This window comes from Calonectris borealis, chromosome Z, assembly GCF_964195595.1.
Source record: "Calonectris borealis chromosome Z, bCalBor7.hap1.2, whole genome shotgun sequence".
Lineage (NCBI taxonomy): Eukaryota > Metazoa > Chordata > Aves > Procellariiformes > Procellariidae > Calonectris > Calonectris borealis.
In genome coordinates this window covers 71,406,184-71,420,233 of record NC_134352.1, presented here as the reverse complement: position 1 = coordinate 71,420,233, position 14,050 = coordinate 71,406,184, and the positions used below count along the sequence as shown (strand labels likewise).

Sequence of the window (14,050 nt, the reverse complement as noted above, 5' to 3'; positions counted from 1 at the left end):
CATTTGCATTCAGATCTTTCAAAATTCAATGTGAGGGAAAAACTCCACCCAAGAACTCTTACAAAACTGCTGCCAAAAGCAAGATACTGCATTCTTAATGCAAAGCTCTTTGCCAGCATTTATTAATAAGCAGAAAATGGTACAAAATATATAAATCTATGCAGCAACTGACAACAAAAGCACGTATGTTATCTACCTGGACACAATAATGGGATTTTATCTGTGTATTTATTCTGAAAAGGACAGAATAATCTTTTTATGAATAATTATGAGATGGTTCAAAGTAGCAAACACAGCACAGCTAGAACATATGCCCCTTTAGTATGGATTACATCCTTTTAAGTTACTGAAACATTAATGCAGCAAGATTGAAGAGAATTCTGTAAATTCCACTAATTGTGCTGCATCCTTTAATTGCTCATCTATTTATTTTTGAACAGGATCATCATCAAATGAGGAGTAGTTCCAAGTATACTTGATGTTTACTTTCAGAGCAGTTAACTCAATATACGTGCTCAGTTTCTGTGTAGATTAACACACACTTCAAGCCTCTGCCTTCTTGCAGTGTACTTTTGTAATAAGTAGTAGTATTTCAAAACGAGATGCCACACTTGGAAGATTAAATACCAACTTTGGAGGTAATTTTAAAGGTCCATTTATTTTGCCATGGTTAAAAGAGTTATGCAAAGAAGGACAAAAGTATTCATGCAGCAGACGTGATTACACACTTGTGGCTCATGTGAAAATCTCAGTTGCAATTTGGAAAAACAACATTTCCAGGTATTCCGGCCCAATTAGTTACTGACATTTCAAGTCAGTTATAATCTCAAAATTTGCTGTAGAGAAAGGCATACTAAGAGTTCAAAGGCTCAAGTCATTCAGAGCTCAGCCAAACATATCCAGAATCCATTTGAACTTTTTATTTTTCCAAACAGCTTCTAGGAAGCACATTATGAGCCAGAGAAGAAGAAAAGGTTTTTTAATGGCTACTTTATTGATGTAGCAAGTTTTAAGAACCTGGTAGTTTCTTGAGTGTGCTACTTCACGTTCTGAAGAACAACCAGAAAGATGTTTACCAGGGAAAACAAATCCCTGAACAACAAGGTAAGTGTTTAACAGTAAAATCCATCAACAAAGTAGTATTTCAGTACAGAGAAGTGCTCTTCAGACTCACCAGAAAGAGGGAGATCCCCAGTCCAATGGAGCCTACAAGTAGGTTTTTGTATATGGAGGATATACAAACAGCTGCAAGTGCGGTCGCTCAAGTACTTCTGAATCCCATTCCACTGCTTATAAAACCTTCTGTGTCAGTGTTTTACCATTTCAGGTAAAGTTTTTCCCTGTTTTTGAAAGTTAATAGTCGCTTAGGAAAAATGCCATAAAAATGGCTCAACCTTTCTCAAAAATGAGGCATGTTTTCTTTGCAGGGTGTAGTGTCACAGGCACTGTGTCATTCATCTTGTAGAAGGGGACAGTGTTCCCAATAGACCTTCCTGGCACAGGCACATCCACGCAGAGAGCAGAACATTAGCAGGCCATTGATCCCCATTATAAATTTTTTACACTCTGCAACCCTTCTTCTTTTTTTGAGGGGAAAAAAAATAGCTCTTGTGTCTTGGCATTAAATTTCAGGTTTCCTACCAAGTTGTCAAGAACGTAGTCACACATATATGCCTTTAAGCTGAAAATTGGCTGTGATTTATCAAAGTCAGGATGGTATAAATAATGCATGTTTTGCACAGATGGCTTTTTTTGTAATGTAACAACTAATGGCCTGTCAACACAGTATTCCACGTACACAACCTCCACAATGGCCTGCAGTCTCTTTCCTGTATGATAAATGAAGGCCTGTTAGGAGGCAAATCCACTCTAATGGTGTCCTGATATCTTTGATATAATGTGTGATGGTATGCAGAGAGAACAGCCACACACAAGTTTAAGGTGTGTAAAGGTAGTTAAGGATGCAAATTCTGCAGTGTCAGGCTTTGCTGATGAGCCAAAATGAAAAAATTATTTACCCAATACCTGAAGCCTGTTGCATAAATAAAAACTTACATGATCTAGATCATTCAGATAGATTTGTCCACACCCAGTAAGGAAATCCGAGGCAAGATGTTCAATGCTCATGGTAAGAAACCACATTTGAAAAACAAAACAAATGGAAAAACCTGCATTCAGGAAAAGAAAAGGCTAAGCCAATCCCCTGAGATCTCATTAGGCCAGATTTTCTTTCAAGATACAAAAGCTTCTCCTTCAATGTGTTTCTCTTGAAATATTTTAGGACTATGCCCAAGTTCTGACAAACCCACAGTAGCATGGAAGAAACACATCTGCTGGAGTTTCTTTAAAAGGAATTAGAACACCAGCATTACCAACACACACATTCAGCACAGTCAGCACACATCACCCGCCAGAAACTTACCTTTCTGTGATCGTTTCTCTGAGACCACTAGCAACCCCTTTCACCACCGTACTCGCCTTTGGTGTCAGCACTACTTGAGATATAAAAAAAGAGCCCTTCTTTCTTCTTTCAGTGATTGATGCCTGCAGGAATTGAATGAGTTTTTCCGGATCTGTTGTGTTTGCCCAAGGAGCTGGCATCATCTGGCCTGGCCAAAGAAACGGTACCTCAAGAGCCACTGGACTGTGGTAGAACACCAGCACTTGGTGTTCCTTTTCCCACAGATATTGGAGGCTGACTTCATGGGCAAATATAGCAGGACACATTTTGCTTCCATACGTGTCTTTGAGCATTTGGACAAGCTTTTCATGATGGTATTTCTGCATCCCGTAGAAGTGATTGAAGTCCAAGAAAACCACTTCTTTTGGGTGGTCAGAGAGAAACGCATTGATCTCTTCCAGACCCTCCTTGACTTTGGCACTGAATAAACCATGAGCAAAGTAGAGTTCATTGTCTGGGTCTCTGGGCTTGGTGGAAATTCTAAGATCAAAATACCGTATACCTGCCCCCAGCTGGCTGGTGAAGTTCATGGTCTGTGTAGCCAACCACTTCCTCATCAGCTTTTTAGCCACAGTCCCAAAAACAGACACAAAATTCTGGACCGTCTCTGGCTGTTCAGGCCCAACCGGAGAGGCTTCATCGATGTAGAAGCTAAATGAGTCATGAGACCCTAAAAACACAACAGAAGAAAATAATCAATATTGTATTCATATATTAAAAGTCATTAGTGATTCTTTCTTAATAAACACAATTTTCTGATCTGTTCCAACACTCACCAACAGACTCCTCCCCTGCTCTTTTTCTCAATACACTATATTTGTCTGGCAGCATTTACCCCACCAGCACCTCCCAGGAACTTGAAGGAAAGGTAGTGCCTGTTTCACTGCTCGTCTGGGCATTCCCTCGCTCTCTTCCAGCTCTTACTTATGCCTTTAAGCTCACTGAAGTCAGCGGGCTCTGAGCGTCAAAGCAATCCTGGCGTAACTCCAGCAAAGCTAGTCACATAATAAATCCCTAGAGCCAACGAGGAGAGTCTGGCCCTGCACACTGAATTGTGCACCGTCTCGTTTGCAGAACCAAGGAAAAAACCAAACGAAACCAACATCATCCCCCCCACACCTTTATAGTCAGCTAAAATAAGGGGTGAAAAATGCCAAGGAAATGTAACCTTTCTGACCTTTTCTTTATTGCAAGTCTCATCTGGTCATCAACAAGGTTACTGAATGCTGTTTTCCTTCTTAAATTTACCTCTAAAATTCTTTGCTTTCCTTTGCTACAGAATTACAACACATAGAGACAAGGATAGCATTGCATTCCACTGATAAAATACAGAAACCCCACAAGACAAGAGCTTTTGACAAGAGCAAGACATACTACTTAACATGCCTATGTACAGAAGTTATCATTTTCCACAACTTAGTCAGTTGAATATAAATATGTAAGACACTTTGCTACGCAAAATTCTCTCTGTCTCAAGGTACATCCATTAAAAAAAAACAACTACAAACCAAAAAACCAACAAATTATTTTGCTCAGCATTTAGACGTTTACGTGAAAGCAGCTGATAAAGCTAAGGACATCTGCAAACACATGATAATTCTTCTGTAAGGGACTTTGTCTTGCTTTATTGAGAGATGAGCTGACCCTAGGAGATGCTCATCACCCTCGTCTACCACTAGCCTTCTGAATACCTGGTGGTGAAATCTGGCAGTTTATACAGAAATACTGTCCGGCTGCAGGCAGAGCCGCACTCCCACTGTTCCAGCCGGAGGGGATGCTTCTGGTCAGGCTCACTGCAGCAAGCAAGCAGGTCTGCTCCTCAGCCTACGTCACAGCGCTTGCAAAACTCCTTCAAGGTCAGCAGGACTTCTATTTCTGAAATGTAGTACTAGGCCCTCAGAGATCCAAATCCTAGCGTCAAAATGAGTTCAGAGCACAAGTCTTGCCTGCTACTGAGGCTTTTGTAGGTGCTTTTCAAAATTGCTTTCCAAAGCACGCATGCTGTGGCAAATAAGCATCACATTAATGAAATCCTGCTAGTCAGTCATTTCTGATGGCGATGCTATTTTAACTGAACTGGAACAAACCCTATAAACTGAAGTGACAGCTGTAACATTTTCTTCTTTAACAATAAATGGAGTCACGACAAGTCATCTGAAACTCTGGCTTGGATTTTGCTTTGTTTAATCTGAGAAATGTCTTAAAATTTTGTACACCCCTGCTTTTTATGGTTGTCTCTTTGAACTGCATTTTACTTTAAATATCACATAAATTTTCCACTTTGATGAAGCTTTCTACTGCTAAGTGTTGAAGCGATAGCATATTCCTCGCAGAGCCTGATTAGATCATGGAGTATCTGGTTACACACTGATATCCCAGAGGACCAGATCTGCATACAGAATTTTAATGGTAAAACAAATGATTAGAGCAGTGACTTGTGTTTCCACAGTATTACAAGGAAAATCAATGAGATACATTAAATGTTCTGCTCAATGTAACCTGCACTAATTTAGAAATCAAAGTAAATCCAGTCTTGTTCAAAAAAAGGCATAGTTACTGACATTAGCAAGGGATGAATCTTGCAGGCCCTCACTTTGTCCATTGAAGTCCCTCTTATTTCAGTAGGATGTCAGAATAAGTACATGTATAAACATGATCAACTGATTGCAGCAGTAGGCTCAAAATGGTATTAAGATTAATTAAACCATTTGTCCTTTATTGTCTGATCTACAGCCATTGGCAATCGAAGTTGCAGAAGAGGTAGCTAAACTTGACCTCCGTGGACAATATGCGACACAGTGCCAACCACTACTTAAAACTACTTAAGTAGAGAGAGGCGGCCCAGTTCTCACAGCAGAAAACTAAGGTGAACAACTTGTCAGCCGGTAGCTTTTAGCTATTGGTAATGCAAAACACAGAGAAGAGTGTGTAGGAGGCGAGGGAAACACCACAGTTAGAAGCGACTGAACATTACAAGCAGGATAGTTTAGAAAAATACTTTTTCTTAATTAAGGTCTTCATGCACATATTTGAGCCTAAAAATGGGGATTCCTATATGTAAGGTACAGAGAAGAGCGCACAGTGCACTGAGAACCTCCATGTTTTGTAACCCAAACAAGGAGGCCCTATAAAATACTGCAAAAAGAAAATAAGGCTTGACTTAACTTGGTTGACACTGAATGAAGCAGATGTCAGCTATTCAAGAGTATGTAAAGATTCCTCCTCACTGAAAAATGCAGCAAATGTTTTGTCTTTCCACATGTATAAGTAATTTGAGCAGGTCGTTTAAATATTTGTTTTCATCATGCACTCATCTACATTTCATTTTGCCTTCATCCTGCCCTGTTGTCCTAACCAGCTTACTGTCATAACTCAGGGAAATTCAAAATCCTTACACTTGGCAAAGCAAATTAGAGTGTGATCTTTTCCACTTTCATGCCCCAAATCACTATGTTCCTGGTAATGAGAAAATCCTGTACCGACATACATTTGTTTTTAGCAACCAGGTTTCCTTCCAGCTTCACTTTGGTGCATGGGGACATTCCCATCCTACTTTGCCACTGGGAAGTGGGCTCGCAGGTTCGCTGTATCACCAAATCTCAGCTCCCGTGAAGACAGGATGCAATGTACATTCAGAACTACTAATGCAATGATGCCTGCAATCTTTGGGAGGTAGCAGTGCTTGCACATCAGCTGTCTTTATTATAGTAGGGCAGGGGACACACTGACTTGATGTATGGGACAGTCTCTACCACAGCGACTTCACAGCCTGAGACACAGGGAAGCAAAAGAGAGGGGAATGACTCGTCCCAAGTCATGCAGGGAGGAGGAGTAGTCTGATATTCCTCTTGTGTGCAAACATATTTTATCACCGGTTTAGTAAGTGTCTAGCACTTTCTTAAAATATTGCACAGTGTGTCCCCACTATTTCAACAACACAACGTATTGTTGATCCAAGGAGTCAAGGATGAAGGCTTGTGCATCAGGATCACGGGGGTGGCAAACAAGGGGTAAACATGGTGTGCATATGCTACAGACTGCCCAGTCAAGAAGAGAAAGTGGACAAAGCCTCCTTCAAGCAACTGGAAGAAGTCTCACTATTACGGGGCCTGTTTTCATGGGAAACTTGGAGACATTTGCTGGAAAAGCAGAACAGCAGGGCACAGGCAATCTGGAGAGCATCTAAGACTGTTTTTCTGCAGGCACTCCTTTAAGCAGACAAGGCGCACTGCTGGACGTGGTACGAAGTAAGGAAGAAATGGCTAGGGACATGAAGGCTGATGGCAGCCTTAGCCGGAGTGACTATAAGGTGATGTAAAAATTTAAAATACTGAGGAAAGTGAGGAAGGCAAATAACTGAATACAGATCCTGGATTTCAGAGCAGCAGTCTTACCTTGTTCAAGAAATTGGTAAGTGGTAGCCTGTGGGAAAATTACCTTAAATGCCAAGGGCCTCAGGAAAAATGGTTGAAACTGAACGACAACCTCTCTAAAGCATATGAACAATCCACCCCAGCATGCAAGAAAACAAGGAGGTAAGGCAGGAGGCAAGTTTGGCTGAATGGATAATTCCTGAGTGAGCTCAAACTTAAAAAGCCATCTACAGAAGGTGTAAGCAGGGACAGGCTCCCTGGGAGGAACAGAGGAGGAATGCAAAGAGAGAGCTAGGAAGTCCACAGCTTGGTTGGAGTTCCAAGGGATGGGAAACCTGCAAGGGATGGGAAATGCAACACAGAGCTCCTGCAGATACGTCAGCAGCAAAAGGGAGCAAGGAGAATGCTGGCCCACCGCTGAACAGGGCAGGAGACCCATTCAGTAGCACTGATCAACTGGCTAGCAAGCAGCTCTGCAGAAAAAGACTTGTTCACTTGGACATAAAGAAAAAACAACTTCCCCACAAGACCAGTTAAGCCCTGGAGCGTGAGCCCAGCAGGACTGGATGCTGTATCCTTGATTCTCAATGGTTAAGAGCCTCGTTTAACTTGGAGTTAGCTCTGCTTTGCGCAAGGAATGGACCAGATGACTTCTGGAGCTCCTTTCCAACCTAAATTACTCTGTGTCTGCTTATTCCCCCCTCCCCCAAGATACAAAAGATTTGTTTCCTGTCTGTCAATCTTAGAAGCAGTTATCAAGAGACACTTAAAATGTCTGCACCAGCCGTGATCCAAAAACCAAAAGTGGCCAGTTTCAACCCCCGAGACATTACATTTTCATGAACTTAGATGTGGCCAAACACTATTTAGATATTCAAGAGTAAAATGCAATATTGCAAGAAAACAGCTGCTAGTACTTTTACTAGGGAGAACTGTCTCCTCTTTTCTTTACTGAATTCCTTTAATAGGACAATTGGGAATATATAACCCACAACAGCTCAGCTACGGACATATTTATGGCTTCCCTGGAGGGCTAAACCCCTATTTAAAAAATAATTGGGCTCAGTGGTGAAAAACGTCCCTCGGCGAGACTGCGTTCCTGTTCAGAATCGTTTCTTCAGTCCCACAGAGATTTAGAAAGAGGCACAGCGAAGCTACTATTTTTGGTGGCTAAGTTTTAACATATCATTCATAAAGCACGCAAGCGTAGCTGAACTTCACTCTGTCCTCCCCTTGCCTCACTGTTGGCCCCCCCTTAACAACCACTTGGTAAACAGCACCTAAAATAGAGGTACTGAATCGAACAGCACTGCTCAACATGCTCCTGACAACAGCAATCACACCCTGAATATCCACAAGTCACAGGAAAACCACAAACAGATAGAAGCAAAGTTTCACTGTTTTTGGCATGTTTTACTCTCCTTCTCCCACAGACCTCAAGCTCCTCCTGTCTCTGCACTGGGACTTATCCAACAGCTGTCAGAAGTGGACTCTTTTACTACCGCTTTGGGTGTTACTAAAAGCTTTACCTGCTGTTTTCTCCCTATATTTAGAAGATGACATCCCTTGGTGACTATTGCTGAAATGTCACATGCGGTGCAGTCTCACTTTTTTGAAAACATCCCGGTCAATGAGGGCTATACAGTGACTGACATGACTGACACCAGATCACAACACCTTTCTTGGATGCTGTGGAGAACATCTAGGACAAACTCCATGACCTCTGGCACACAGGAGACCAATGCAGATGTTCTCCCAACCTCATTTGGTCTGTTCTCACTGTCTCATTTGGCCTTAAAAATCAATCAAACAAAGAAAAAAACCCTTATGAATCTTTACCTAGCCACACTGCTATTTCAAGGAATAGCAAACACTAGAATTGCTGCACCTCAATATTGTGTTTTACCTTCTTTTTAAGATGGCTGAGCACTGTTCGCTCCACCAAAGCCATGGCACATCTCAGGAAGTCAAAAGGTTTTACCAAGAGCGATGTAATTCAGACTTCACAGTCCAGTTACCTTTAGCATTTAAACTGCTTGGGTGATACAAGCTTTGTTTGATAAAAATATTACCCAGGAGAGCAAAGCAAAAACAACTGGGAAAAAAGAGATTATAGATTGTGCAGTTGCTCAGCTTCCCCACAGGTAACTGCCTCACTTCTCAGCTGGTCTTCCCGTGTTCATCACCAGTTTTGAGCCCCTGACACCAACCGCAGGTTACAGAGCTTAGCCAACTATTTACACTCAGCACTCCATGATTCAAAGGAATGGGAGGAGAGGCAGACACTACCTCAGGTAATGCAAAAATCCAGATAATGAACCAGTCAGAGTCAGAACAAGAGTACATGTATGACCCATTCTTGTACACACAGGCCCACTGGCTCTACGTATCTGATCACATTAAGTTATGATGTAACGTGTACAAACAACTCTCTGCTACCCATAAAACCTCTTCTAGACTCATAAACTCTGTCAAAACCGTATGAGAAACAGCTTGGTTCTCCAAGCACTATGCTGCTGTTTCTAAGTAAACCAGTGAGAGAGGCACAGAAAGCCCCATGCAAGTCAACTTAGATCTGGTGAAGAGGAACTGAGAAGCCTAAAACTGCCCCTCTACAGAGAGACCAGGGAGCTTTCTCCCTGCAATCCCCAAAACTCTTGTTTGAATTAAGAAGCCTGCAGAGACTGAGCTGGCCACCTCCCAGGTCTCACCCACCCAAACCCCATGGTCACAACCAGCCAAACCGCCAGTTAGCCAAAGGTGCAGGTACCTGGCGAGGAAGCTCGTCCACAGTCTCGTTCCCCCACCTCAACCTCCAACAGTCGCATGGGATTTCTGCAACTCCCTACTCGCGAGCAGTTCCCGCATTGTCCATAAATTAGCCCAGATTTTCAGGCAAGGTTGCCTGCAGTACCAGCAGGATCACGCCTGGCTTTCTGAAGGCTCAGGAAACCTTCTCAATGGAAAGCCAGAGCAGTGGCTGCTCTTCCCAGAGTCCTGGCCAGCCAAACAACCATACATTCTTGTAACTTGGTCTCAGCATGGAAATAGGGATTTTCATTAAAAATAAAAACTCAGACTTTTCTTTACATGAGAAGAATACTTTATAATACACAAGAATATCTGGATTTTATTCAAGTGAATTGTCTGATCAGAAAGTAAGAAAAAAATATTTTACAAGCCTGCATTTTGTAGGTGGTGAGCTAGCCCATACGTAAGTCAAATCAAACTGAATCGCCCCCTCTCAAGCAGTGAAAACAGAAGAGCTATTTCACTTTTTGTATATAAAGCTCTGATGTTTCTATTGAAAAAAAGATGTAAACCAAAATAAAGACATTTTTAAACTAAGCCCATTAAACAAACTTGAAATATCTGTCAGGTAACACGAACAGAGATCATTCCACTTTTAAAATCAAATCTTTTTCCAAATCATACAGCACAAAGAACTTTATATCCTGACAGTTAAATCTTTCGTAGTCAATAGTTTTAACCCGTTAAGTAAGTATTTTAATGCTTTCAAACTGTAACTACAGGGATGAATTAACCTTGGTTTTCAATCGGAGATTACCAATCAAGTACAAATCCAGAGTCCAATTCTAAGCACACTTAACTGTTTGAATGATTTTAATTACCTGCAGGAAAGAGCCCCATTTTGCTTTAGCTTCTATCAGAATAATAGAATTCTAAATTGCTTTGGAGTTACATTAACACCAGCTAAATTGAAGTAATTGAATATCTGGGAGCAAGAAGAGGCAGTGACAAAAGAGAAAATGTATTCTGGCTGTGTTTGAGAACGTAAGCAAAAAAGGTGACAGGAGTGACAGGGAATGAAGCTGTTAAAATAACATTTGTTATATTACTATTAACTTCACAAGAATTTAGATGCTGCTGCAAATACAGCACGATCACAATTTCCCCATCAGAAATCCAGTCCCCAATCTGCCCATGTCCTCTGTGCCAGTCCTATCGCCTCCAACAAACTCTTCTCTTCCTCCGCTTGTATCCCCTTCTGCCCTGAAGACCTCGGTGATAATGTGGGAAAAGGAAAGGAAACATTTGCTTCCTTCCTGCCCAGTTACTTCCCGGAACTGGTAGCCTCCCCCTCATTCCCCACCCTCCTCCTGCAGCAGATAAAGGTGCATTTTCCCTCCGCCACCAGGTGAGTCCTGGACCAGCCATCGGAATTGCACATAACCGTAACCTTGGTCCTGTGCCTAGGGACACGGCATCAGGAGTCTGTGCTGTGCTGCCTTATCGGGACTGTTATTGCAGGCAAAGCTGTGTGTCAAAGGGACAATCTGAGAAACCAGATAGGTGCACAGTAATCAGTATGCAAACATTTTAACATGGTTTGCTTGCAAGGGTGAGCAAAACTACGTTGTATTAAAAACCACTTCAAAGTCATGTTTTGTCAATCTCTGCCAGACATGGTTTCTAATTCTACTTCTGCCGTAGGTGGACCTCTGCATTTCTCAGCCAAAACATCTCAGCCGGAGCACCTTAGTCCACATCACATGTCACAGATGCAACAGACGCACCAACTGTTGGATCAATGGACACAGACTAGAGCTGCACACGGCAAAGTACAAAACATTCAAAACCGAGCACAAAGCGACTGCTCTTTGATCAACGTAATACAGAACAGAGAGTTCATCCTTCAGAGAATCACAGAATAGTTGAGTTTGGAAGAGACCTCTGGAGGTCATCTGGTCCAACCCCCCCCCCCTTCTCCTCAGTCCAAAAGCGAAGTAAGAAAGAAAAATGTTTGCACAGATTACTACAAATCATTGAAGTCTGCTCAAAAAGACCTGTCTGAACCAGCTTCTTAGCTAGGAAGAAAAAAGAACTGCTAGTCCATCGGTCTGGAGGTGGCATCCCGTATCTAGTGTCCAACTTTCAGACCTGGAGTGACTCTTATGTTTTTGTCCTCCCCATAAACAAATAATATTCTCACACACAAGAAAGGATTTTAAGCAACTACTTACTCTTGTTCCTCTGGCATCTCCTTACCACCTATGAAATACTCCTGAGGATCATTGTGTTTCGTGCTTTTGACTATGGCTACAATTGCCTCCAAGGGGAAGCTATGACTGTTGCCATTGCCAGTAATCTCCATGGCCATGACAAACCGCTCTTGACTCAGGCCGAAGCTGGTACCATTTTAAGTTGTTTTTCTTAAGTGACAGCTTGTGGACTATGGCAGTGCCTGCACTGGGGAATCGTTTCTGGCCACTAGGCTGAGCCAAGATCAGCCCCTCACCTAAGTACTGCTTCTTTCCTATAAGGAACTCACTTCTAAAATCACACAGGTTGGAAGGTGGGGAAGGATCTACTTGGCTTTAAGGCCCAAGATAAATGGCAATTATTACAGTACAACAGGCAAGCTTGTCTGAAAATCTGATTAGGTTACTCATTATTCAATTCATACTAATACGTTTAGTGTACATAAAAGTACCCACAGTCTCTTACAGGTCCCTCCTGCAAACGCAAAGACCAGCTCCTGTTGCTCTTAGAACACTACATCAGTTAATTCCACATTTCAAATTCTCAATACTCTGTTGAAAAGTAAAGAAATAAGAAAAAACAAGCTGTAATTGTATTTCTAGCTCTCCAGACAGTGTGAGCACATTCACAACTATGGACATCACACGGCCAATTCTGCTAAAGAAACTATTCTTTAGCAGAAAATAAGCACGTGCTGACCTCCTGAGAGCATGTGTCCCCTCTGACTTGGTAACTTTCTTACTGTCCTGTAATTATTTGTGTAGCAGGAGGTGCTATAACGTTTTTTGAGACACTAAGTGTAGATAGCCTCCCACCTCTTCCCAGTCAAACCACCTCCAGACAGATTTCCGTGCAGACTTCATGCAGGCAGCACACAGAAGACAGCACAGTGGAGCAGTACGCGAATGGCGGGGGCTTTCCAAGAGCCCCAGATTACTGTACTCTAAAAGCTCACTATTAAGTGAATTATTAGTTTCATCCAATGTAGGTTCTAAACAAGCCAGTCTTTACTCAGACAAATGTAAGATTAACACCACTGGAAACCTGAAAAAGGGCTGCAAGATCAGGCCATAGTGCAGGGCGGAGCACGCTAATTCTCACGTTTAATTAGCGCAGTGGAGACCTCTCCCAATGCCACAGCGGCAGCAGGGCAAGCTCTGGGCAGCACCACTGCTCACAACCTCTCCCCATCTCCATGGCACCAAGAGCCATACCCAGCTGCTCTGCCGAGCGCAAGCCACGCCACCAGGTTTCCTGCAGACATCTAAATGCAAACAGCATGGGGAACATTTTTGCATTATAGATGTAGAAGTGGAAATGATCATGCTGAGGATTGAGAGAACCAGTTGGCGTGCCTTCCCCACTGTTTCTTCCAAATGTGATCTAAACCTCTCAACTGTACACAGAAGAAAAGGTGGAGGAGGAAGGCAGTAATATCACCTGTGTGTATACCAAATGCAAAAAAAGCCCCTGTTGGACATTTGTGCACTGCACTGAAAGTTTTAAAAGGTGCAAAAGCCTTAAAATTTTTAAAACCTGCCCCTACAATAAGCCACTAAAAAAGTTATTTTTCTTTGTTCAGTCAAGTGAAACTGTGAAGATGATTTCGCGATGGTTTGTGAACAGACACATAGCACAAATTCTATAGTAGAAGAAAGGTCCCTTCACCTATCAGGCTACAAACCAGCAGGACTCATGGAACAAGAACTTCAACTCAAACTTATAACAATTAGTAAATCAGCTCTTATTCCTAACATAGCAAGAGTAACTACCAATTTCTTTAAAGAATCTTTACATCCGGATTGACGAGGCACCTAAACAAACGGTTTAAGATCATCAGAAGTTACAACTTCAACAGCAGACTGGACACAACACTATGGCTTGCATGATGCAGGTCAAGTGCTGTGATAGGCAGACTGCCACGGCCTTCTCATTTATGAATTTGACTGCATATATGAAGATTAAATAGTATATTCTATATCACATTAATAAGCATCACATACAACCTTGTATTTTATAGACAACAATAATCTGAAGACAAATTAGCTATCTAATCACTTAGAAATAAAATACTTGGGGGCAGAGCTGTAGTTACTGTCTATCACCAGCACTCCACAAATGACAATTCTTTCAAGTTTTTGCATTTTTGGGAACACTGCAAACAAATCTACTATGCTATTTTTTCATTTTGCTCTGCAAGCTCACTGCTGCT

At 42.0% G+C, this 14,050-nt stretch overlaps 1 protein-coding gene across 1 annotated transcript in view; it reads right to left on the bottom strand.

The window, feature by feature from the left end:
• The window catches only part of PLCXD3 (phosphatidylinositol specific phospholipase C X domain containing 3), an 84,212-nt gene that overhangs the window by 27,612 nt on the left and 42,550 nt on the right, over positions 1 to 14,050 (bottom strand). The window contains exon 2 of the mRNA XM_075136654.1: positions 2,423 to 3,131. Coding sequence (XP_074992755.1) covers positions 2,423 to 3,131 — 709 coding nt within the window. The remainder of the gene's footprint in view (positions 1 to 2,422; positions 3,132 to 14,050) is intronic.